This window comes from Neovison vison, chromosome 4 (assembly GCF_020171115.1).
Source record: "Neovison vison isolate M4711 chromosome 4, ASM_NN_V1, whole genome shotgun sequence".
In the NCBI taxonomy this organism is placed as follows: Eukaryota; Metazoa; Chordata; class Mammalia; order Carnivora; family Mustelidae; genus Neogale; species Neogale vison.
The window spans coordinates 217128048-217154494 of NC_058094.1; the positions used below are offsets into that span (position 1 = coordinate 217128048).

Below are 26447 nucleotides of genomic sequence, written 5' to 3' on the forward strand. Positions count from 1 at the left end.
GACATCATTTGAGAATGTCCATGGGAAGCACAGAAACGCAGTTCTGAACGGGAAATTCTCTGGCTTTGCCCCGTCTCAGCCTTCTTCACGCTGATCCTGCACACGCTAGGGGGAGGAGGGCGTCTGTGTCCTCAGATTCAACATGGCTTACAAGTTTTGCTGCTAGAGCTTCCGTGGACTGGATAAGGAGGCAAGAGCCACAAGGCTATCTTGGACACACGTAGAAATAGAATTTTAAGAAGGTACGCATACATCTCAAAATTGGTAAGAAGGATAAAATCTCACTTTACCAAAAAAACCCCAATTCATTTTACATTTTTATTTGTTTCAATACTTAGACTTTATGGTGAACTTTTGTGCAAAGCAAATTAATCTGTTTGAAAGTAATCAGTACGTTAGGTGACGTACATGTCTGGATTTTAAGATACGTGTTGTCAGAGTAAGTGGCTGTTTTGGGCTTCCAGGTAGCGTGACTGGGAATGTATGTGTGATGCGTGTGTGTAAGCATCTGTGTTTCATTACTGATGACATGCCTTGTGTTTCCTCTCTGTTCTCTCTGCCGCCCCACCTGTCCTGGAGACTCCTCCTCATACACATTTCACTGTCCCTTCGGCTTCCCTCTTTGGGGACCAACAGGCGAGTCCCACAAGGGGACTTGCCTGTTCCACCTCCTGTAGCTGCCTCCTTCAACTCATCCATTGGACCTGACTCTTTAATCCCGACTTCTTGAGCTGAGGGTCTCTCTCCTGCTGCCTGGACTCCTGTTTAGTGAGTTCCGGCCTCCACTTTCCCTTTCCAGTTCTTCTTGGGGCTGAGGCTAGAACATTCTTTCCAAAAGACTACCTTGTGCCTGTCACCCTCTGCCCCCAAATCTCCAATTACTGTCTAATGAACGCTGTCCACGCACTTCAGTCTGGCACGCCTTTCCCATGGTTTGGCCAAACCTCCCCTCCGAATTTATCTCCCTCTGCTCGCTGTGCTCACGGCACCAGCCAGAGTCCACTCACTTCGGGTTAGCGTGGTGCGAGCGCGGGGCCCACTGACTCACACACAGTCTACGGCCCACAGCGTTCTCTCCACGCCTCTGCGCTTCAGGGTCTCACCTGTGTCCCCTGTGCCCTGCACTGAACACCCTCCCCCTCCATCAATTTAAACGAACTTCTCTGTCCTATTAACCCATCCAGAGGCACCTGCGTGGCTCAGTCGATTAAGGGTCAGACTCTTGGTTTTGGCTCAGGTTGCGATCTCGGGGTCTTGAGATAGAGCCCCATGTCGGCATGCAGTCTGCTTGTCCCCCCTCTATGCTCCTTCCCCCGCTCACTCTTTCTCTCCTCAAATAAATAAATAAAATCTTAAAACAATCCCCCGCTTCTGCCAGCTGATGTGATGGGGTTCTGGTGATGAAGGACAAAACCACGGTGGTATTTTGTCAAGCAGCTCACAGGTCTGGCTGTGGACACAGCCTGAGCGCTGGGTCAGGCCCTGGGGGGTGAGGGGCGCATTCATTTCTTTGGAGTTCAGGTCTTGGCCTGGCTCTTCGCCCTAAGGAGAGTCTTAATACCAACAGCCCCGGGGGTGGCAGTCTCCAGGTGGCCTCTCCTGGACATACGCAGGGGGACAAAGGGCAGGGAAGAAAAGCTGGGCCTGGGCAGCTCAGTGTGCTGCAGGACTGGCCTAGAGACCCGGGAGGTGGGGGAGAGGAGGAGGAGACTGGGGGAGGAGGGGGCTGGTAGCTGAGGTGTTCGTATTTCAGGATTAGAACACAGGCACTCCTTTCCTCTGGAGGGGTGTGTGCAGACATACACAGGAGTGTTGTGACCACTGCAGATTTGATAAGGCTGAAAAGAAATCTAGGGACAGTTAGTTCTTTGGGGAAAGTGGGAAGACCGGAATTTGGGAATAAAAGCAAAATTCTCTTAGATATCAGAGGCAACCTGGACTAGGATTTGGAGATTACTTACTCAGTAAATAGTTCCTGGGCATCATTTATATTTTAAATAACGCGTGAGGTGCGGGGTTCTGCTAATTTTTTGCAAAAAGTTGGAAATGTGTGAGAAGAAAACCTTATGGTTCCAGTTGCTGGGATTCTGGTGACAGACTGATGAACTGATTTTCCCTGTGACTTGGAGAAAGGACGGGTTTTATCTGTCCTGGGAGATCACGTAGACCCCATCATGCGGGGACAAGGGGGAGGGGGGTCTGTACTGTACGACTGCCAGCGTCTCTTCCCGGGCTCGAATTCTTTACTGGCAGATGTCAGACACAAAGCCATTAGAGCAGGAGGCTCTACGTTACTCCCACATCGGGACAGAGGGAAACACAAAGAAGTATCATCTCAGAAAGAGCACCCCAAGAGAGTCCTTTCTGGAACCTTTCTGTGGGACCAGCAGTCCATACAGAGTGCCTGGGTCCCTCAAAGGAAGTAAGTTTGGAAGTAAACACTTTCTGACATAGTAGAGGAATTCTGCATATGACAGTGTCTCCTGTATATGATCTCCTGACTAGGTTTGGGGGGGAAATACGACTCTTGATGCTCACTCTCAGCCCCGCCCACCTTCCCCTTTGCTCCCCACTCACCTGGTTGTGGACAGTGTTCAGCTGGTTGTTGAAGGTCATGGTCAGGTTGGTGGATGTGCTGGGGGCCACGTGCGTGATGAAGGGGGTTTTGCTCTGGTTCACCGTGTCATACATGTTCACCCGACGCTTGCAAATCTCCATGTTCTGGAAACATGATTTGACACTGTTCGTGCAAAAGGCAGAGGCAGTAGGGAAAGGGAAGAAGGTAATGGAGAGAGGGGAAAAAATGGAGAGAAGGAGAGAAAGGGAGAACAACATTAATGCAGTAAGGAAGAATGGGGGAAACTTAACTTTAGTCTACATTTGCAAGAGTCCCCTTTACTCAGATGAACTGCCCCCACTGCCTTATGCTCCCTTCCCCCATGGAGGACCAGTAATGGTTCTCCATAGCATAAGAGATGTGACGGCTCTCCCTGTATTTTCCTTATACCCCTGATCTGCTGAACTAACCCCACCGCTCGTACTTGGCCTTCAGGGTGGCTTCTGACCGGGGACATGAAATAGCCGCTTCTGACCAGACAACTTCTCGAGCTTCTGGGGCACCGGCGCCATCTAGGGGATGGCCAAGGAAGGAGCCAGCCCAGCACCTTGTCCCTGTCGTCACTCTTTGGCCGCCTGGGATTGCACGTGTAACAGGAACAGTAATGCTCGTGGTAAATAGTAATCGTGCTTAACACTGGTTGAGAACAAGCAGGTGTTTGCCAGCACTCTTCACTCAGTCCTACAACTACAAGAGAGAGGACTGCTGCCCCCGTCTTACAAGTAAGGATGAAGTTTTAAGAGAGGACGGACAGGTCATCTGCCAAGGTGAAGAGCTAATCACTAGCAGTCTTCACACGTGCCCATACAGCCTCCTCAACCTCCCGATTCACCCTCCCTTTCGCTTTTCTCACTCTTGCCCAGTTACATGAAATAAAAATTATCTCCCGCACTCTCTTCCTCCAGTGCATCCGTGAATCAAAATAGAATCCTAGTTAGGAAAGTCAAGTATACAAATGTTGCTGACACCAGCATGGAGGAAAAGGAAAGCCATAGTGGCTTCCACCGCTGAGCTCTTGAAAATCCCCCACAGAGGATCCCTCAGAATTTATACATTGTTTCTCATTCACTTCTGTCTTCTCATGAAACTTACTTTTCCTCCAATGCTCACATTCAGGATAGTGAAACAGCACTTAAATTTCAATTTTAAATACTTATGTTACAAATAATGTAATAACTGGATATAAATATTCATTTTCTACTACTTTAAGATCACAAATGGATCCTATGGGTGTGCTAGATTTTGGACCAACCGGGTGTATGTGGGCTATCCCCAAACATCCTTTCCATGAACGATGTTTCGAACTTGGACGCGCTCAGAGAATCCTTCCTTTCTGAGTTAATGACCACTACACACACAGAATAAACACTTACTGACTGACGACCTGGAGAGAAAGGAAAACCTATTCTGTGGTAGCTAAGAGTTAAGAACTAGCAAGAATGCTGTGATGCCAGCGTGCTTGAAGCATCTACTAAGTACCAAGCAAATGGCTAAGTGCTTTCATGTGGAAGCTGAAAGAATAAAATGATGGGTTTTGTATTCTTTTTGGAGTGTATTTAAACGCATTATATGGTTTTGTGACAATTCTGAAGCTTTTAGACTATGAATTTTCTAACTGAAGTGGTCTGAGTTTTGAGTTTCATGAAGACAGGCAAGCACTTGCACTTTGGGTTAATTCTGTGAGAAAATGACTTTTAAGGAATTTGTGCACTAGCCCCCTGGTATGGAGAAGGGGTCCCTTTCACCTATTAATCTAGATGTTGGGGCAGCTCTGGCCCAGCCCCAAGGTTGAGCGTGGTCCTCAGCAGCGTGGGCTGGAGGTTTCTTCTTGCCCTACAGTTCTCATGGTCTTCCCAGCCAGTACTAGGGCCCCTGAGGGGTTAGGCCTACTCTCAGGTAAGCTAAGGTGTGCTCAAAGACCTGGCTTTCCTTCTGGGGCCCATTTTCTGAATTCTACATTGCCAGGGATCCTCTTGGACCTACACCGAATTCTGCACCTGAAGCTGATGCTCATGGTCTCCGAGCTTGGTCTTCATCGAGTACAATGAAGCATTTTATTCCCACTTCCTTCACAGGACCCAGAGACGGGCAGGGCCCTGAGGTCGTTCAACCATGCCACTGACTTTCTGTGGGGGACCGTGTCATCGACTGTGCAGACGGCTGACGGGAGCCTTCTAGAGAGCAGGACTCCACCTCCTGCCACGCTGTTCTACAAGTGTCTCACTTTGCCCCGAATACAGAGAGACTGACCTCATGGGAGCCCTATCCAGTAACTCACCAAGTGTGCCTTCCTTCTGTTGTACAGACCGACTGCTAGACTTACCCCTCCACCCCAAAAGCAGGACAAATCCTGTAATGAGATTCTGCTATGGAGGGGTTCAAGTTCCTTCTTTGTACTAGAGGCTGGTTGTTTCAAACCAAGGAAACACTGGTCGTGGCAATGTGATCTGACTTACTCAGTGTCAACCGATAAGGACAAGCACTGAAATTAGAGGTGGTATGGAGGGGGCCACGTACTCATTTCTTGCCACTCGGAGAGGGTCAAGTCCAGCCTGAGCGCCGGCCAGGACGGGCAGAGGTCTCTCTCATGCTCAGCCTCCCCTTGCATCCCTATGTCCTAACCCGAACTAAAATTGGGCACTCTCTCAAGCATATCACCTCTCCCCACACACACTCGGGGACTTCTTATTCTGTCACATCCCAAGAATCTCGAGGTTGAGAGGCTGAAGTGCTACCCCCCCGTCACCCTCCATTATGGGCTGAATTGTGCCCCCATCCCTGTGTTGAGGTGCTGAGCCCAGTGCTTCAGAATGGGCCTGCATTTGGAGACAGGATCTTTAGAGAGGTAAAATGAGGCCATCAGGGTGGGCCTCATCCAGTTCCCAGAGGAGGAGGAAATCAGGACACAGATGTGTACAGAAGGCCCAGGGAGGAGGGAGGGGGAGAGGGCCATCAACAAGCCAGGCAGAGTTGCCTTAGAAGAAACCAATGCAGCCAAACACCTTGCTCTTGGTGTTGGGTCTCAGTCTTCTGGAACACTCGCATCATCCTGCCACCCCCTCTCGCCATCCATCACTGTGGCCTGGGCTACCTTGCTCCTCCACTGTGCCCCAGGCCCGGCCCACCGGTGGAGGCTTCGGGTATCAGGCACTACGGCTTCTCAGCTACTTCTCAACCCGGTGACCTGCTGACATTGGCCTAGCCTGATGACAATGGCCTTGCACGCCTGGCCCCCACCTGGCCCCTCCGGGAATGTCTGCATCCTTCTCCTCATTCCCTCGCTCACCACAAACACCTCGCGCCAGCATCTGAAACTGTTCTAGTCTCCTTCTATCAGAAAAACCCCCTCGGTCCCCTCTAGTCACTCCTGTTTCTCCCCCGCCCAGTCCTGCAATCGGCTAAACTGGCTGCTGCTTCCCCTCAAACAGCTCTCAGGCCACCCGCAACTTCCCCGTTGCCGACCCGGACAGGCCCTTGGTCTCCCAGCTCCTCTGGCCTGACGGAGCAGCGGCAGGCAGGTCTCTGTTCAGCCTAACTCGAACGAGCCATCCCTTGCTCAGAAGTGCCTCTGTGGGACTGAAGGATGAAGATCTCCATCCTTACCACGGGGCCCTGCCCGGCGCATCCTGAGGCCTCTTTGCCTCCAGAACCCCGGCCCCCCTGCCACCCGCACTGGGAGGCCCCAGGCAGGAAGCGCCCTTCTTGCCCCCGCCGGCCTCCTCCCTGGTGCCCTGTTGCCCGTCCTCCCGCACTCACCCCGCAGGGGCTGCCCCACCCGGCCCGGACGGCAGCCTACTTTCCCCGGTAATAGCCGCTTCTCTGGGGATCACGGGTTTGGTGCCTTTCTCTCACCTACAGGCTGGGAGCCCCAGTGGGTGGCGGCTCCCATCTGCTCTGCCCCACCTGGTCGGTACCTGCCCGTGGCACAGCACACAGCGCGCCGAATGGATGAACGACTGAACCAACCGGAATCCCGGAACCCCCACTAGACCGAGGCCACTCCAGCGTGGTTCTGGGCATGACCCGTGGCGCCGAAGGAGGCTCTGCTTCACGGACGCTCACCTTCCGAGCAGCCGGTTCATCCCCCCCACGCTCTCCCGCCTCCACCAGTCCCTCCTTTTTGGTGTAAAGCGAAGTGTGGCCCTGGGCGCCCTATCTGGCCGCTGCCTGTTTTTACAAATAACGTTTGATTGAAATGCAGCCTCACCCACTGGCCTCCTGCTTTCAGCTGTAATGGCAAAAGCTACTCTACAAGCCTAAAATATTTACTACCTGGGACTTTAAAGGGAACGTTTGCTGACCCCTGGTGAAGAGCACCGAGCAGGACACCTACTGTGTACTGTGGGGAAAATCGAGTAGGTGTGTCATGGTGACGAAGGGGTGGTTCAGGGTTTCGATTGGAGTGATTCTCTTATCAGCATCTATGGTCAGCATCTTCTTTAACAGGTCGATGAACTCCCGCCGGTCTGCCTTCTCCACCAACATGTCACTGCCTTCCAAATCTGTTGTCATGTTCACCTGGAGGGAAATCGGGACAGGTCACCAAAACCCTGCTGTGCCTCCCCCTTCCCCCAACCGCCCTTATTCTCTGTTCGCAACTCTGTCTCCCTCTCACAGTCTCCCCTTCCCGATCCCCAGGAGGGTGTCTGTGCAGGGCTCCTGCCATCTGCACGGGCCATCACTGACTATAGGTTGTGGCTGCTCCCTTTCCAGGGAAGGCCGAGGGAGGCCAAGGGCACAGGCTGCGACCGGTACCCAAAAACACGCAGGAGTGACAGGATGTGCACTGTTCCTGCTTCCATCAGCTGAGTTGAAATGTACCTCACATTACACCTCACTGAAAATAATCCCAAGATGGAAAGACTTCTGGGCACTGGCTGCATAGCAATGTGGATGTACTTGGTACTACCGAATGTACCTGGTACTACTGAATGTACTTGGTACTACTAAATGTACTTTGTACTATTGAATGTACTTGATACTACTGATACTACTGAATTAGATCCTTAACAGTGGCTAACGTGGTCAGTTTTATGTGATGCATATTTTACCACAACTCAAAAACAGTAACTAAGTAGTAACCAAGTAGTAAAAAATGAAATACAAGAAAGGGTTATTTATTTAACCTGCAGAGGCCAATGTGACCTCTTCCTCTGTCTATAGTGTTTGTGTCCTCTGGCAGTGCCCTGAGTTAGGGCCAGAATTAATTTCATTCCCGTCTTTACAGGGCTTACCTCTGGCCAAGGCAAGGAGGTTATCTGAACACTGGATTTTTCTTCCAAGAGCAAGCCTAGGGCAGATTTTGAAAGACTTGTTTTGTGGTCCTTTCTATTATTTTCCAAGGCATGCTCTGGAAAGCAATTTCAGTTTTCTCGGGCAATCTAAGCTTCTAATCAACCAACAAGTATCCTTTACTCAGTATCATTTTTGGTTACACTCACCTTCAGTAAGAAGTGTGCTGAGTGTTTACTGGTCTATAGCTTTACTTCTCATTGCTTTTAAGAAAAACTCTCTTTGGGTTGTCCTGATTTTAGACTGTCTTTCCACTAAAAATAGCTAAAGTTCTAGAATTTTCTCTGGGCACAAAGGTGAGAGCCTGTGGTCCCTCCAGTGAGCTGAGAGAGACTGACTGAAGTGGGTTGAGTTGTGTGGCAGCAAAAGATATGTTTAAGTCCTCATGCTCAGAACCTATGAATGTGACCTTATTTGGAAACAGTGTCTTTGCAGATGTCTCCCATCCAAGTACTAACCAGGCCCGACCCTGCTTAGTGCAGATGTCAGTCAAGTCGAAATGAGGTCATATGGGATAGGGTGGGTCCCAAACCAATGGCTGGTGTCTTTATAAGAGAAAGAAGCAAGAGGTTTGGGTGCACAGATAAGAGGAAAGCCAGGAATAAAGGCCACATAAAGAAGGACGAAGAGGCAAGGGTGAAGCAGTTCCCCAACAGGGAACACAGAGGACCCCCAGGGGCCAGCAGACACAGGCCTGAGGCATGGGTCCAAGGCCTCAGTTTCTCTCTAGAGCCTTTAGAGGGAGCTGGTTCTGGTGGTACCTTAATGCCAAGCTTCTGGCCTCTTGAAGTGTGAGAGAATAAATGTCCCCTGTCTAAGTCACCCAGGTGGTCGTACCTTGTTACAACAGCCTGAGGGGATTAATACACTGAATCATGGGTGTGAGACTCAAATGTGCTCGGGAGCTTGAATTCTTCTCATGAAACATCACTAAGATTGGCCAGTACTTTTTTTTTTTTTTTAAACAAATGGGAACCAATCAACTGAAACTATTTTTAAAGAGCTAGTGTAAGGTTTTGAAAATGTTCCACCAGCCCAGTGGTTTTCTTACTAAGAGTGGTGTGTCACTGTCCAAGGTCAAGGTCAAACACGGCAGTTCCACCTGCCATCTTGTATTAGCAGAGTCTTGCTGCACTTGGTTTGTAAAGGGCTAATATTGCATACTCACCCCTGGGGCTTACCTGGGCCATGTCATCTAAACAGTTGAAAATGTACTTTCTTGCTTCTTTTGACTTAATTCCCGTCTCTGCTTCATGGTCGTCTGGTGTCTAGTCAAAAGAGGCAAAAGCTGATTGATTGGTCATGTGAATTCTTTCCTCGTCACGTCACTGACTCCAACCCTGGAACTTCTGCTTCTCATGGAGAAGTCTTTTCTCTCTTTCAGAGGACACTTGGAGTCTTCTTAAAGTGACCTGCTCATTCTCCACACAAACTCCTCTCTCTCTTCTCTCCTTCCCACAGACACCCAGCCTGGCGGGGGCCTACTCTGAATAAGATCCAGAGGGTTCCGACAAGAATATGCCCCATCCCCGATAACCTTCATTTTCTCCTGAGTTTAAGGGATAAGGTGAGGTTCCACATGTGGAAAAGCAGATGCCCTTTTCCACATGGTTCTATAAATCTCAATTTTATTTCTCAAACTCTCATCCAGAGGCTCTCACTGCATTCCAGGCACTGTTCTAAAGCCCATGAGCTCATTCCATATTCTTTCACAACCATCCTAGGTAGGACGATGACCAACCCATGTTCTAGAAGGACAAAGAGGAATGGCAAGCTGAAGGAGTCTGCCAAGGAGGCATGGCCAAGAGGCGGCAGCTGGCTGCAGAGTCAGCCTGTGGCTGGGTCATGCACATATGGTGCCTGTACTGGCCTTGGTCTTGGAAGTGGCTGTCTCCAATTATTAGGGGTTTCTGGACTCACCCATGGATCACAGGTAATTGATCTTCCAAATCTCACTCAAGGATGCCACGCCTGGAGCTGCTAGGCTCTGATCCCAGACAGAGAGGACTGAGGCTCCTTGCTAAGGCACAGAAGCAAACCCTGCCCCTGGCTGGCCTCACCTTCCTCTACCCTGGAACTCTTTTTCCCTGGACCTGACCTTGAGCTGCTAACTCTCGCAGTTGCCAAGTGCCATCCCTCTCCTCAACAGCTTCAGAGTGTTGCTTAGCTCTCAAATCTCTTTTCTATATCTACAACCACGGGCCATCCTTTATCATTAAATCGTATTAGAATTCGGCTGTGGTTTTTGTCAAAACAGAAAAAAAACCACACACAACCAACAAACAAAAAACCCCACCTACTCTCTTGCAAAAAAAGAAACACCTAAAATGAACATAAAACATACTTAAGACTTGCATTATTTTCTCCTTCCCAGGAAAATACATTAATTTTAATTACTAGGCACAGATCAAAGTGAAAGCAAAATATGTTTCCGTTAAGGTAAAACCACCCGAGAGTTTACGGTGTGCAATGGTGCGCTTTACCTCCTGCTGGCTGGGACCAACAGACCCCTCCCTAGAGCCTTGGATGCCATGTTGTTGAGGCTGTTTCCTCTGCCTAAAAGACCCTCTTCATCCTTTCGGGCCTGGCTCAAATGCTCCTTCCAGATCTTCTGTCCTAGGCAGTAGTCAAGGCTCCCTCCTTATGGCCCCACACTCTGTTCCCACCAGAGACAGAGCCCGTGTGACAGCGGGGGTGGAGCGGAGGGGCTTGGGCTCTCCACATGCATCCAGGCTCCCTTTGGACTGGGAGCTCCTCGAGGGTAGGGGGTGGTTCATTTCCGTCTCCAGCACAAACCCAACAAGTTGTGGTTTACTGGGATTATAGTAATCCCAGAGTTTAGCCACCAGAATTTGGGATCTGAGCTTTTCAGGCAGCAGGCCGAGCCAAGCAGTGCTTTTGAATATCCGAATTCATCCATCCCACACATCAACAACGGTCGCCCCCTCTCCCATGCTGCTGACTGAATCAAAGCGAAAGCCACAATCTGTGCGCCGGTGGCCAAAGCTCCCCACTAACTGGACGGTGCCCTTCATCCCCGAGTGTCAGGCATTGGGGAGGAGTGGAAGGGATGCTCTTCCTACCTTCAGCCTCCACAAAGGATATGGTGAGTCTGTGTCACGGTTGAAAAACCTAGTTGTCTTTGTCCCTGCGCTTAATAAATATTCAGCTGGCAAACCCTGTGTTTGTGAAATATACCGGATCTGCAAGAGAAGATGAGAACGAGGTCAGGGTGTTTCCTGTCGCTGTACATATGGTGTACTTGTGGCTCTGGTGCCTTTGAGAAAAAGATGACAATTTTATAGAGAAAGAAAGAAGTAACAGAAGAAAAAGGGGCAAGAAAGAGGAATAAAGAAAGAAAAGCGCTGTTCTGAGAAGCAAGGTTTGGGAGACAAGGAAACAGCCTACAAGCCAGCCACGTGTCAGGCTGTAAAGGAAGGGCTTGGGACGCCTGCACTGCCGGGACCCACCTGGTCGTACTCGGAAGCCCCCGGATAGAGCGGCCAGCCCAGGAACAGCTCCGCAATGACGCAGCCCAGGGACCACATATCAATTGCCTCACAAAACGGTAAACCAAGGATGATCTCGGGGGCTCTGAAAAGGAAGAATGGGAGAGAGATCATTAGCAATTTGGAAGTGTGGGCAGCTACTTCTACACGAACTCTCCATAAAATTCTATCTTTCAAACCCGGGGTGCCGTGACTGCCCCCCTCTAAGGGACCTGTGGTTCTTGTACTGTGTGGCCGTGACCCCTCCATTCTTGGGCTTGGTCCTCCCTGTAAGCAGGCAGTGTGGTCAGAGGGCCGGCTGAGATGAAGGGGAGGTCTAGAATAGACCTCCAGGGAGCCCCATCCATTGACTTCATTGCCATTATACTCCAACCAGATGAACTAGTAACCACTTTAGAAAGACTCACGCGTTATCTTTTGTAACTGAAGACCCAGGAAACCAATCTTTAGAGAATGCCTGGTTTTTACAAAGGAATTCTCAAATACAGGTGTTCTACTTTCAGTAATAGAGAAAGCAGGCCTCTACCCAGAATTAAGGGGATCCAACCCCAAATCCGTTAATGCCAATGATCCATCTTCTTAGGAGCCTGAATCACACTTTGTAAGGAAACACTAATTTTTTTAATCATCAGCTTCTAAAAAGATAGTCTCCTAGAAAGTCCTCTAATAGCATAATTACAGAACCCTGTTCCTGAATCCATAATCTGGGTACCAGTCCAAACCCCATTATAAACCCGTTCCTGACTGTAGGATTATGTCCCTTCATGGGGCAGACAAGGTTACCTGCCGGAGTTTCTGAAGGAAACCACCTAAATTCAAAGGGAAATTTTCATATGTAGTTAGTAACGAAAACCAAGGAGACCACAGAGCGCATTTTCTTTTCTAAGAATGTGTCACGATTAAGCAGGGGTACATTTTGGAGAAAACCAGGTTCAAAGTATGAGATATGAACACAGCTTAAAAAAAAATGTGGCTCAAGGCACTCTGCTGATAATGAGATGCATTAGCCCAGCTTCTGTTTTCTCTGTAAATTTCCCACTTGATTAAGCAATGCCAGAAGACGCCACTCTCCGACCCTTTCAGGAGCCTGGAGTGGGAGCTGGGGAGACGGCTCCGTCTGGGTTATCCTCACCCAGCCAGCACGGGAGGAGGGAGCCAGAGTGTGCTCAAAACACCCTCCTCGTCTTGGAGCTTCGAGCTGAATTTCCCCCACTTAAAAAGCATCGCCCCACCTTGCTCTTTTAAATTTGCTCTCATGGCTCATCTTTTGTCTCCAGATCATAGCGCTGAAGAAAACAAACAAAAACCAACACGTTTTGTTGCAAAGTCTTGATTCTTCGGGAGTAAAGAGGCGTTTCCTCACTTGCTCCTAGTTGGGGATTCAGCACCGCTGCCAGGTGCTTCTAGAAGGCCAGAGTCCTCAGTCTGGGCTCAAAACATCCTCTTGCTAGAGTCCGAGGCCGGGTGGGTCTTCCCCGTCCCCTCAGTGCTGGCGTCCCCAGCTGCTAGGGTTCTGCTGGCGCCTCCCCCTCCCGTGGGGCCCTGTGCCCTCCAGTCCCGGTTGCTGGTGGCTCCTGTGCACGTGGAAGGACGCTGCTGTCCTCCGGCACTTGGGCATGGGGCGGCGGGGGTGGGGGGAGTCCTGTGGCTGCTTTAGGCACATCCTTGCCAGACTGCCCTGTGTCATGGGGCTTTCAGTCCTACAACAGGCCGAGGTCACTGTGTCTAGGGTTGCCCCACACACCAAGGCTTCGTGAGTCCCCTGGAAGTCCCCTGCCAGTCACCTCAGGCCCCACGGTGGATGGTGTAAATGGATGGGATGACTGTAGGCTGTCTCTAGCGACGTAATCCCCTTATTCCATATGTGTTGGAATCTGCCTGCCTTTCCGCCATCTCCGTTCTAGAGCGTGTCCTCTCACACGCACATCAGGCCTCTCCCTGGTGGGGGGACGAGCTCCTGCCCTGGTTCCGGCAAAGCTCCCTGCAGGCGGGCGGCTGCAGGATCACCCACCCCCACCCCTGTCTCCCCACCCGTGTCTCCAGCTTGGGTCTTGGGAACACACGGGTCTCACAGGGCCGGCTTTCCTAACTGATTAATCACCTTGCTCTCATGCCCCGGAGCAGGCCGTGTGAAACCTCTGGAAACCCATTTCCCAGTTTCTGTTCCCTGAGGATGTGCAAGGCCAAAGTCAACACACAAGACAGGTGCAAGGGGGACTTCGGGCATGTTCTCTGGCAGGAAACACCAGATGTGGGTTTTGTCAACTGAAGTTACCCGAACAGGGTCTGTGAAGACCACTCTCAGTCCATTTTCTACTGGAAAATGAGGCGGCGGCCATTCGCCACGCCAGGACATGGACAGCAGAACACAGTTTCTTGCTGTGAACACGATGGTCCAATGCTCAAGTGTCAGGCTACACGCCTGCGGGACAAAAGCAATAGAAGGCAGGGTCCTGTCCCCGAGGGGCTGGGATGGCAACACGGGCCCACGTGACAAGGCAGGCTGAACACTACTCGTGTGCAACACAAACAGGCACAAAAACAGCTAATTCAAGTGTACAAGCATGCTCTGGGTTCTCCCATTTCAAAAAATAAAATAGAACATAAGGATAAAGCAAACTAAACACAAAACCAAACCCTTCCTTTATCCCTTCATGTCTCCGCAGCCGTGGCCCCATTTCTCTGCCCCTGACCCCCCAGATCTCCAGGGTCATCTCCTGTAGCTCCTCGGCCCCGCCGCCCCCCTCTTCTCGCCCTTCTCCCGCTGGACTTCCCTCTCTGCTCCACTCAAGGGCACAGTCCCGACCATTGTCACGTCACATCCCCTGGTCAGCTTCTCAGCTCTGTGACACATGTCCTTCCCACAGGGGACCACCCCGTCCCGTTCCTGTCTTGACACACGCAGTCGGGGTTGTCAGACCCCACACGCTCCCACATCTGTCCTGTTTCTTTTGCTGGCTTATCCTCCTCTAGCCACCTGCTCCGAGAGGGCGAAGCCCAAGGACCCTTTGTCTTCTCTCTTTGCACCCTTGTTCTAGGTCAGCCAGTTAGAAGCTGAATTGTGTCAACTGCCCAAACAGGTCGGAGTCCTAATCCCTGACTCCTCAGTGTGCGACACCATTTGGCGACGGGGTCGCTGCAGATGTAGTAGCGAAGATCATGTCGTGCTGGAGCAGGTGAGCCCTGAAGCCAGCAGGTCGGGTGTCCTCGTAAGAGGGACACTGGGACACAGACTGAGGGAAGACGGCCACCTGGGGATGCAGGCAGAGGTTGCAGTGAGGCCACCAACAGCCAAGGAGCGCCCGGGGCCACCAGAAGCTGGGAGAGGCACAGAAGGATGGTCCCCGAATGGCTTCAGGAGGAGCGGGTCCCTAAATCCTGACACCAGGATTTAGACTTCAAGCTGCCAGGCCCATGGAAGTAAACGGCTTTTGTTCTAAGTCCCGCGTTCTGAGGGGACGGTTTCCGCCGCCCTAGGAAGCTGATGGCCGTCACGTCCATTGCCACAGGTCTGAGCTCCATTTGTCCTTCTAAATGTCCTTCTCCACGCTGGACCTTCTCAGCTCCAGAGTTCTGTCCTGGTGGCCCAGTGCCTCCCTGGGAACGACTCACAGTCGCCTAAAACTCAGTCTGTTTACAAGGGACTTCTTCCCTTCGGCCTCCCTCTGTGGGGCTCAGCTCTGCGAAGGGACTCCTGGCCCCTCCCACGTGCTGCCCGTGCAGGGTACCCGGGACGCTCTCCGGTCCCCTTCTCTCCCTTTGGCCTCACCACCAATCCGTCCATGTGGCCGCTCACAAGGATCTCTCCGACTAGCCCCTGATTCTCCACGTCTGCTGCCACCGCGCTGGCCCTGGCCACCTGGAGCTCCGTCTCAGGTCATGCCTTTGGCCTTTCCTTCCACCGTGGCGGCCGCTCTCTGTGCAGCTGCCGGAGCAGCGAGACTGCCTCCGCCTCCACTCTCAGGCCTGCAGAGGCTCCCGGCGACCCTCCGATGGAAACCTACATCCCTCCACGGCCCACCCGACCTCAGCGATCGGGACCCTGCCCTGCACTGTCCTTTCAATTTCAGTTTCTGGAGGACCCCAGCTCCTTCTGGACCTAGCGCCTCCGTGCGGCGTTGGCTGCCTCCTCATCCTTCAAACCTCAGCATAATTGTCACCGCCACAGACAGGCCTCCCCTGACACCAGTTAGTCTCCATCTCCAGTGCCATAAATGTCACTTTACAGCACTTCCCCAATAACCTGCGTGCTGTGTCTCCCCCTGCTCCGCCCACAGGGCGGCACAGTGCCTAGCATTTGGTAGCCCCTCGATCAATAAGGACTTGCTGATTGAATAAACCTTCGTTAAACGTAAGAAGTGCTAAAATATGCGACCCAGGTGGCAAGTTCTCAGGCAGCACAAAGAGGAGAGCAGAAGGGGTAAATCTTCGTGAGGGAACAGAAGCTGGGAACAAGGGGCGGGATGTCACCTGAGGAACAGCAGGCCTCCGTGCGAGCAGGAACCTGGGAGTGGGGCCTAGAGGACAGTGACAGGCAGGCTCACCAGTGGGTTCCGACACAAAGGCCAGAGAGAGCGGCAGGGCTTGGCCGGGGGTTCCAGGGTCCTGAGGAGGCTGGAAAGGCCTCATGGCTCAGGCCTCCCAAGCCCATCTCTTCTGAACTCTCTGGAAGCCAGCGCCGCCTTCCGTTTGCTCGTGGTTCTTCAGTCCAGGACCCCAGCCCCCTACAGGCCACTTGCCTTTGGTTTCGATCTTTTCCAATCCTCCCTCAAAAGTCTCCTTCGCTCCTTTTCTGGCGCACGCAATACCCTGACCACATTTCTGCGGCAGCCTGGGCCCTCCCCACCTGCTTCCTCTGCAAACCCACGCTGCCCACCTTCCCTGTGCTGGCCACGCTGGGGATGAACTCATGACCACCAACAATCAGCTCGGTCCAGACGTTCTGAACACACGTTCGCACACCAGCCCCCGCTTGAGCCTCCTGGGGGGGCAGGCTCTGGGTCTCGCGTGCTCTGTGAGTGCCTGCTGGACGTCTAGGCCAGGAGCCCTCAGCTGAGGAAGGTGCTTTCCTACCTGGCTGTCCGGAGTCCTCTGGGGACTGAAGACCATTCTGCTGTGATCTCGCACCCACCCTGTTCCCTGCACTGCCGGTCCATACGGCTCTGAGCGTCTGGAAGTTCAAAGTGAAGCCTCAAATCTGTTTCCTTTTGTTCAGCGCACCTGAGGCACGTCTGATGGTGGCTGAAGCTTGTTTACTCCTGACTGAAGTGAGAGCCATTCTCGCCAACGGCTGGTCTGAGCGAGAAGTTGGCTCAAGCTCCGCTCATTCACTCAGTTCCTCGAATGTCCAAACCACCATGTCCTAAGTGTCTGTCGTGTGTCATGCACTGTGCTGGAGACCGGAAAACAAATGAACGCGACCCTATGGTCCCTCCAGGAGCTCACTGTCTGGCTGCAGGCGAGAGCATGCCAACGGCTAACATATAAGGAGCGGAGTGCGCGCCCAGTGCACAAGGCAGGTAATGCCGGGGGGTTGGGGGAGAGGCAGAGCCAGGAGGGCTTCCTGGGAGAAGTGTGAGCTGCGTCTCGGTAGGTGGACAGGCGGTGGTGGCCTCCGGGGCACAGAGCAGGGTGAGTGCAAGCCCCACGCCCGCCCCGTCCCCACGGCATGGCTGTGTCCGCGGCACGAACACAGGGCCCGGGCGTGGAAGAAGACATGCTCCTTACACGTCTGTAGGAACCTTTCTGCTCCAACCCTATATCCCCAGCGGCAGCAGCTTCCCCTGAAGCTGGCACCATCTCTCTGATGACAGGCCCTGTGACAAAGGGCACACCTCTTGGCCTTTCTGCTTCAAACCTGACACACTTAAAAACAAAAAGAAAATATTCTGGTTTCTTCCATGGGCGCGGTTTCTGTTCTCGGCTCAGTTCCACAGCAGGTAGGGCTGCTGGCTTAGGAAACGGGCCTTCCCCATTGGGCTCCAAATCACCCAGGTTCTGTTAATGACTCACCCTTCATTTGCCGCCCCACGGAATCACCTTACAAGTCTCCTCGTTGCTATTTTGGGACACCCAGGATACTTTAAACATACGTGAAATGCCACATAAAATTTGTGCCTAAGAAAGAGAGAGATTGTTCCTTTCGAACATTCCCACAGCCAGACACAGAAAATTCTATAGAAGGAGAATAAACAACTGTCATTTTCAACACGTAAATTATTGAAGCTTTGATATTTCACTGCCCTAGCTTTCCTCGCAGCACCCCGAGAGGATAGGGGACTCCCAGATCATGCCCAGACCACGTGACCCCGCGAGGCAGTGACCCCCGCCCCCTACAGAAGTGTGGAGACCACACAAGCTGAGTGGGAATGACACAGGCTTGGAGGCGGCATCCGGTGCTGGCAGGTTCTAGCTGTGTCCTCGACTTCCTGACACTGGTACGAGGCTGAAACGAAGCAGAGCACCATCGTAGGACGCACCGAGCAGAGCGCCTGCAGAGAACAGGCAATCGAAACATATTCAATCGCTTATCTGTAACGTGTCTGTTCACAGCAGTCGAATAAACAGCAACCCTTTTCCTCATTTTTAAAGCCCACTTTCTTCCTTATAGGTGGAAACAGGAAAACTGCCTAAATACATTAAAGCATACACATTATACATTTTTGTCTCATTTATTTCTATAAAAGGCACAGAAATGAGTATTTTTTGCTGTAACCAACAGCCAAATGCCTACCACCTCGCTTCAGAAAGAAAACTGCCTGGCCACAGACCCCGCACTTCCCCTTGGCACGGGGAGATGCTGTCCCGAGCCTGCCTGCCCTTTCACGGTACCATTTCTGGCTCACCTGGCCTCCCTGCCCAAGTGGACACCCAGAGTCGATGTCTCGATCATTTTCACGGTGCCTAGTAAAATAAGTGCAAGGTTCACGGCCACTCCCAACTTGGGCAATAAATCTGCAACACTAATCAGAGAGCCCAGGAAGAACTGTGCATTTCTGGAAAAATGTTACTCAATTTCTCTGAGTTTTTATTTCCCCATCTATGAAATGTGATTATTAATCTTTTCTTCTCTCAAGTCTCTATAGCAGTGTATGAAGATAAATGATGGTCGGTGGAATTATAAAGCAGTTTGAACTCCTTGGAAGCAAGACACTCTATTAGTCCATGGTATTTTATAATCACTGATATTATAAGGTGTGCTTGAATTGAACTGCAGTGAAAAAGCCCGTTCCCACAAATATATGTAGATTGAAAGTAACCTCCGTGTGGCTGGGGCAGAAGCAATCAAAATGTAAAATTGTATTTCAGATGGGTTGTTCAATCTTATGTTTCCACTGCAAATATAAGGGGACTCAGAAATGCTGACATGAGCTCTGAGCCACTATTTGTGCTGGTGACCCAGGGTGGGAGGTAAGGGGTCACATCAAAGCAACACAGGACCCAAGAAACAGCAGAAATCGGAGGACTGGAAGGAGGCTATTTTAGGGAAATTGAACGGCAAAGCTCGAGGGATCCGCACAGATGACAGCCTGCAGGGTGAGTGCAGGCGAGCGCATCTCAGGGCGGCCAGATGGAAAGAGAACCCATCCTCCGGTCCCCAGTGGGCTGCTAGGAAAATGGGGAGCAGCATCGCTGAAGGATGTCTTCATACCACGTCCAGGGTACCCAAGAAGGTCCCGTGGAGATCGAACTAGTGATCGAGGCCTGGTGAAGCCAAGGCCAACCTGGGATTTGATTTTTTTTTTTTTTTAAGAATTTATTTATTTGACAGAGAGAAATCACAAGTAGGCAGAGAGAGGAGGGAAGCAGGCTCCCCACTGAGCAGAGAGCCCGATGTGGGGCTCGATCCCAGGACCCTGAGATCACAACCCGAGCCGAAGGCAGAGGCTTCAACCCACCAAGCCACCCAGGTGCCCCTGGGATTTGATTTTGAGAAAGACACAGCTTCCTTAGTGAACAGGACATGTGAGAGAAATGGCTTTGTCTTTGACTGGGGAGCTGGGTAGATGAGAACGACAAGAGGACCAAGGGACAGAGCTTCAGGGACGAGCCACAGGGTGAGGCTGGCCAGAAGCCCACTTATTGCGTTGGCTTGCACTCAGCCACGGTGACGAGGAGTCTGACTTGTGATGGCCTGACCAAGCACTGTGGAGCGTTGAGATTTCTAGACACATTCCACGGAAGTAGCTTTGCCTTGTAATAAGCTGGGATAGCACCGTGGTGGAGGGCTGCCCCAGGGAGCAAGGCTCTTATTCTAAAAGGAGAGCTAGGAAGGATGCCCCACTCGTGCCGGGGGGTGGTCCCAGCTCAGTGATACTCATGCAGCAAAGTCACTGCACAGATGTTCTCAAAACATCCTGACGTCCAAGACGCTGTGTGCTGAGGAGGATCAGTTCAAGACCCTCGCTGGAGATTCTGTTCTAACTGAATGTCTCCAGCCATCATCAAGAGAAATGCTCAAGACATTAGAACAATTCATTACATCCATATGGAAGGCTGATTATAATAACCACGGTCTGGTCTAGATGTTGTCATTTCTCATGTCACACTCGGACAGTCTCCCAAAGGAAGCTGGCTTCTTTGATTCAACTGAGCACTTCCAGGGTAATGTCAGAATCAGAGTGACAGTTTTTTGATCTGTATGGGCAATGAACACCTTGGCTCTGAAGGAGACTTTCCTGATATACACTCAGTACATATACAGCTGACCCTTGAAAAACATGGGGTTGGGGTTCCAACTCCCTCTCTGCCAAGCAGTTGAAAGTCCACATATAACTTGACTCCCCCAAAACTTAAACTACTTGTTGACTGAAGCCTTACTGATAATTAGTTGATTACACATTTTTGTACATTATATGTATTATATACTGCATTTGTATGGTGAAGTAAGCTACAGAAAAGAAATGTGATTAAGAAAATCGTAAGGAAGAGAAAATATATTTATAGTACTGCATTGTATTTATTTAAAAAAGATAAAACCCAAAACAAAATCTGTGTATAAGTGGACTGTGCAGAATGCAGCACCAAAATCTAACTTTCCTGCTTACGTTCCAGAAGAAAAGGCTGGATCTGGAACTTAATCCCCACAGCTTCTAATGATGTTGGGGTAAATTCAAAACCAGGACTCAGATGTCTGGAGTATACTCTGATGATAGCCTTGAAATTCCTTCAAGATCTCAATGAGAAATGTCCCTACGAAGAAATCAGCCTAGACCCCACGATGGCTCATTTCACAGATGCTCACACCGCCCTGTAGTTCCTTACTCCGCTAACATACACTGCGTCTGCTTTGCCCATACCTCCCAGTCTGGTCTCGGGTGCCTCGACCACGAAGCCAGGGGCTGCTGGAAAATGCCTGGTCCTGCCTCCCAGCCCCCACAGGACTGTAAGATCATCAGGTTTTATGCTCTCATTTTTTGCCAAAGTATGTGCTCGATAAATGTCTGCATACGCGCCCATCAGCCAGGGAAAGAGAATCACAGGTTTCTGCACGTATCTACCTAGACCGATTCTTCTTACTCATATGCTGCTCCAGGTTCTTTTTCCCCATCTTTTTTACCTTTATTAAGTTTTTTTTCAAAGATTTTATTTATTTATTTGACAGACAGAGATCACAAGTAGGCAGAGAGGCAGGCAGAGAGAAAGGAAGGAGGAAGCGGGCTCCCTGCTGAGCAGAGAGCCCGATGCAGGGCCGATCCCAGGACCCTGAGATCATGACCTGAGCCGAAGGCAGAGGCTTTAACCCACTGAGCCACCCAGGCGCCCCTATTAAGTTATTTTTTATTGTATTAGATAAGACACAAAGAAGTACACAAAGCAGAAACACAGCTCAACGACTCCTCAGAAGGCAAGCACCAGGGTTCCCCACCCGCCGGGTGAAGACCCAGAGCGTGGTCAGCGTCGCAGAGTCCCTGCGCCTTCCCTCCCATGCGCCACCCTCTTTCCACCTGTGGTGGCACCGTGTGGCCAGTGCATCAGTGGGCAGCGTGGACCCCAGGCCTCAGGATGCGGTCTCCCCAGACAGGTGGGCTAGAGGGCGGGCTCAGCACCAAGCTGAGTCCCTTTTGTTGATTGTTTTTCTTCTGCTTTGTTGCTAGCCTGTTGACTAAAACTGAGGGCTGAACTGTGCATTGAGAGCTTCCCCGGGGAGCCTGCCCATTCCCACTGCCACCTGTGGCCACCTGTCAGCTTCCGGAGGCTGTTCCTCTTCTCTCGGCACCAGGAGGGAGTTTGGAATTTCAGTTCCCGGGGATCAACTGCAAACACACTCCCCCACTTGATTCAGAGGGTGATGTGTTACCCACCAGCGGAGGGAAAGGAGAGGTCAGGCCAGGGGGGAGAAGGCTGGTCTCTTTCACACTGACAGTCAACTCACGGCTCACCCGCCACCCCGGATATGAGCATGGGACGAAGGTAATATCACTTACGGGCACCTTTGCCAATTTAAATGTCAGTAAACATTTGGTTAATTATTTAGCTTCAGCGGGTTCATAGTGAGTCCTCCAAGATGTTTGCTGGATGGACGGATGGACCTACATGGGGCTGAAGAACCACGATGCTTTCCTGCTAGGGGTTTCTGGGCTCGCCCTGGAGAGGCCCAGGGCTTCACCGCTCTTAGTGAGTGAGCTGAGCTGTAACAAAGACGAGGCTCATCCTCAGCCCGTTTCCTTTCCTGCCAGCACCATCGGATCCCGCGGTGCATGGGGCGGAATCGCCAGGCCTTCTCCACAGCTAATGGCCAAGGATTAAGAAACAGGACCTGAAGATGGAAACCTGGTCCTTCTTTTTCTTTTTAAGATTATTTATTTATTCATTTGACAGAGAGAGAAATCACAAGTAGGCAGAAGCAGGCAGAGAGGCAGACAGATAGAGAGGGAGAAGCAGGCTCCCTGCTGGGCAGAGAGCCCGATGTGGGGCTCGATCGCAGGACCCTGGGATCATGACCCGAGCCGAAGGCAGAGGCTTAACCCACTGAGCCACCCAGGCGGCCCGAAACCTGGTCCTTCTTGCAAGGGAGATGCACCGAGGGTCAACGAATGGAGACACAGCATTCGAGAGAGCAGAGGCTGGAGACCTGAGCTATGAAAGGGAATCCCCTGAGTCGAGATGCCAAACACAGACGGGAGGGTCAGTTTCCACTGTGGCTATGGGGATACTCCCACACCTTCCGAACAGGTCTCCCTCCCCGTGTGGCGCTTTGGGGAAAGAATTACCGAGCAAGAGGGGCTGACGCCTGCTAACACACCACCCGACCAGTCTGCAAATAAGGCCAGGAGCTGTGCTGGCCAATGGGGCTGGTTCTAACCCAGGAAGTACAGCATCAGTTCTGTCCCCAAGCACGCTGGTGGGACGGGGGCAGTGGAGCCCGGTGGATGAGGCAGGCCTTGCTCCTGGTGGGGTGCACTGCATGCTGGCCTTGTCAGGAGACCAGGCCCACAGAAAAGGGCAGAGGGCGCAGCCTTCACCCAATTCGGTGTCAGGAGAGGCCACAGGGTGGGCTTAACAGTAGCCTGTTCGGACCTGCCACAGTCAGGACAAGGAGGGAGCACCCTAGGCAGGCTGGCTCATCTTCCAGCAGGAGTTTTGCCAAACAAAATGGGCATAAATTTTAGGTCTCCAGCCAAGCGCAGATTATTCAGGGAAACCCTTCCAACACTCAACTTTTCCTAAAGGAGCTGAGACAAAATAGAACAAACAAAGCCCAAGTTGGCTTTCTTGTGTTTGTTTGGGTCACGGAGGGAAAAGCTCCACTGGCTCTTTCCAGCTCACACTAGGGGGCGCTGGAGCGCAGTGGACTCATGCTTGGACACCTGCTCGGAAAGGCCTCTGAACCTCCAACTCCCAGGGCCGGAGGGTGGGCATCCCTCTGGGGAGAGCCGCTGGGCCTCACGGTCAGCACCGCACAGCCACACGTGGAGCACAGGGGACGTTTCTGTGAGGGGGCGGGGAGGTAGTGCCCCCCAGATGAAGATACCACTGCCCTATCTTCCCCTTAGCTGCTTTTCTCACCCTAACAATGGGGCTCTGTGTAACCCAGAGCCGGTCTCTCCTGCATGCCTGCGAAATGTAGCAGCCTCCAGCGAGAGCCACTAGCATGTTCCTTTTGCTCTCTTGAGCACCAAACACTACTTCAGCCAATGAGCTAACCAGCGCCTGGAATCGGGGAGATGCCACGCATCGGTGGAGCTCAAGGCACAAGGTGAAAAGAAAGAGAGGAAGGGGGAAGGGAGGGAGGGACTGAGGCAGAACAGTCCAGACTCACCCGAGTGGTCAGGGTGGGGACAGGGACAACCCCCCTCCCCCCACCCCATTGCTCCCAGTTTGCCTCTTTGGAAAGCGCCTCTTCTGGCTGCCCCCTAAAGCCTTCAGGGGCCCTCAACAGGAAGCCCGCCTCTTCCAGAAGCTTTCCATGCCTGGGGAACCCTCCTGCTCTGGGTTCCTACAGCACACCCACTGCCCGTTCTGCTCTTCCACTCGTGCCTGTGCCGATACTCATGATTGTTTAAAATAGGCTTCTCAGCGAGACTGGAAGCATCTCGAAGCGGCAGGTTGCGTTCTTTATCTCTGTGCGCCCCACGGCACCCAGCAGAGTCCTCCACAGCTGTCCGCTGTCACGCTTCACGCTCAGGAGCTAGAAGAGGCTACGGCTCCATTCTCTCTCCCGGACCGCCAAGCACCAGGCAAGAACAGAGGAAATGCTCGATCCATGATGTCTGTTGAACTGGACAGGTTATCTGAGGATGAAACTTACTGTTTGCTTGTTCATTTTAGGGAAAGAGAAGAGGTAGGGAGCAGGCAGCTCTTCTGAGTTCTTCTCTGATAATGGGGATTTCCATGGGGAAATTTGAACAGAAACCAATAAAACTCTATTTATTTTTAATGGGAGAAGCTTGGCATAGGAAGTTTGTTATCTTTAAAATATATATAAGCAGAGGAGAGGTGGGTGAAAAGGAGAAACTATTTATCTCTCTGGAGGTGAAGAAACAAATAGCCAGAGAAAATGGGAAGAAGAAAGGAGACAGGGAGATATTTTAGATTTTCAACTAAAAAACGAGCAATTAAGCGGATGTCTGAAAGAACGGCAGTGATGGCTGCTGTGAAGAGCTCAGTTTCTTTTTGGCCAAAGAACAGGAGTTCTGAGACGTCACTGACAGCCACCGAGTGCCTGCTTGTCACGCTTGCCTCTGTGGTGCGCCGGGTCTGTAAGTAGGTCTAGGTGTGCATGCATTTAGGCTGCCCTGGATTCCCCCAGGAGAGCAGAAGCTCCTTGAGGAGAAAGAACCTATATTTGCTTCCTTCTGCGGGTGGAGGCTGGGCGCACAGCAGGTGTTCGATCAACATTAACTCGCTAACCAGAGCTAACCAAATCCTGTCCCCGGTCTGAAAGGCCCTGACTGAACTGTCTAGTTTCTTTTCATTTGGCCTCAAAAGACTTGGTTTTTCAAGAAACAGAAACAATCCCAAATACGCCCAACATTCAACTCAAGAGTCAACTGCAAGGCTAAGTGAAACTCTTCTGCTGCCTCTTTAATGATGCTTATTTGTGTGAAAAATCAAACAGATCTTCCTTCTTTCTCTCTCCTGGGGTTCCCTGACTTCACAGAGGCTGACAGCCCTCAGCTGATCCCAGAGCCCAAAGTTAGGGGACTGATACCAGGGAGTCACAGTTGCGACCAGGAAATCGACAGCAGCAGAGGGAAGGGAGGAGGACACAATGCTGAGTATGACAGGTCACGTGGAGGAAGAGAAGGACCCCAGGGCACACGTTCCCCAGCCCCGGTATTCCTTTCCTCCTAGGAACGCACTGACAGCTTAAATGTGAATGAGCATCATCTCTGCGTGCACGTTAACATCTGGCTGAAATGACTGTTCTGCAAGTGGGAGCCTGCCGTATCCCTGGCTCCATCATCTTCCTACCAAACAGCCACGTCCCACACATTTCTCGCCGGTCTGCCTGCGTCATTACCAAGGACCACCCTGCGGAGCGCCCCGCTTGGCCGGGGTGGGGTGGAGGGGCGGACGGAGAGAAAGGATGTTGCAGGGTGATCTTCTTTTCCTGTATGGACTGTGTTCAATATGGACAAATATTTGTGTAGCCTCTGTGTTTACCATTAATACTGGGACAAAGTAATTAGCGACTACATTCTTCTTTGGGAAGCAGCAAAGCATGGTGGGGGGGGGCAGGGGAAGCAAAACCCTGAACGGAAGAACAGAAATGCTAAAAGCTGGCATCTGAAGGTATTATTCAAAAACAATATGGGAAAAGGCAGAACTGTATTTCCTCTGTTCTTCTAAGGGGAAGTTCAGAAAAAGGTCAGAAAGAGAACAATGCCGGCCATCTATCACAGCAGCCTCTAACCTAGAAAGGTTACTTACAACACTGCAGCCTCATTTCTCAATTCCGTAATTACCACCCCCCTTCCACTGATCGCACACCACCTCGGCCTTATGAATCAGACATTTCATTTCCATTTACCAACGCCCCGACTCGGGGACCACCGTCCAGGCGCAGTGGGAGGGGCTCGGTGGTGCTGGACCCCTCCCCAGGTGCACACGCGAAGGCTGCACAGTCCCTGCGCCCCAGGGCACACTCCCGGACTCTGCTAGTGTTGACCTTCAACTCCCAGCCTCAGGTTTTGTTTATTGAACAAATAAGCACTAGCTACCAGTGGGGATTTTCCTCGGGGAAATCACGTCGGGGCACCTTTCCTTCCCCTTAACATTTTTATTCAGGTGAAATCTGGTTAAAATGATTATTAAGGATGGTTCTTGAAGAAGGCAAAGGTAAGGTGCAGCCTGGGGGGTGTGTATGTTTGTGTGTGTGTGTGTGTGTGTGTGCACGCATGCGCCCCGGCAGCACCCACTCAGTCCTGCTGTTTGAGTTGGGGTGGGAGGCTGGAAAGGAGGTATCAGAAATAGATCCCCCGACAGGAACTGGAGTAACCCCTCTCCCTGTCTGTAGCCTCTGATTAACTGGCGCCCACCCCCCACTAAATTCAGAGGGCCCCAGGGAACCTCTGAGGGCTATT

At 51.6% G+C, this 26447-nt stretch overlaps 1 protein-coding gene across 6 annotated transcripts in view; it reads right to left on the reverse strand.

Moving 5' to 3' along the window:
- Positions 1-26447, reverse strand: part of HIPK2 (homeodomain interacting protein kinase 2) — a 172074-nt gene that overhangs the window by 35817 nt on the left and 109810 nt on the right. For all 6 annotated transcript variants that reach the window (XM_044246701.1, XM_044246700.1, XM_044246697.1 and 3 more), the window contains exons 3-7: positions 11380-11503; positions 10993-11112; positions 9091-9177; positions 6951-7135; positions 2578-2740 (exon numbers count right to left, since the gene is read on the reverse strand). In XM_044246701.1, coding sequence (XP_044102636.1) covers positions 2578-2740; positions 6951-7135; positions 9091-9177; positions 10993-11112; positions 11380-11503 — 679 coding nt within the window. The remainder of the gene's footprint in view (positions 1-2577; positions 2741-6950; positions 7136-9090; positions 9178-10992; positions 11113-11379; positions 11504-26447) is intronic.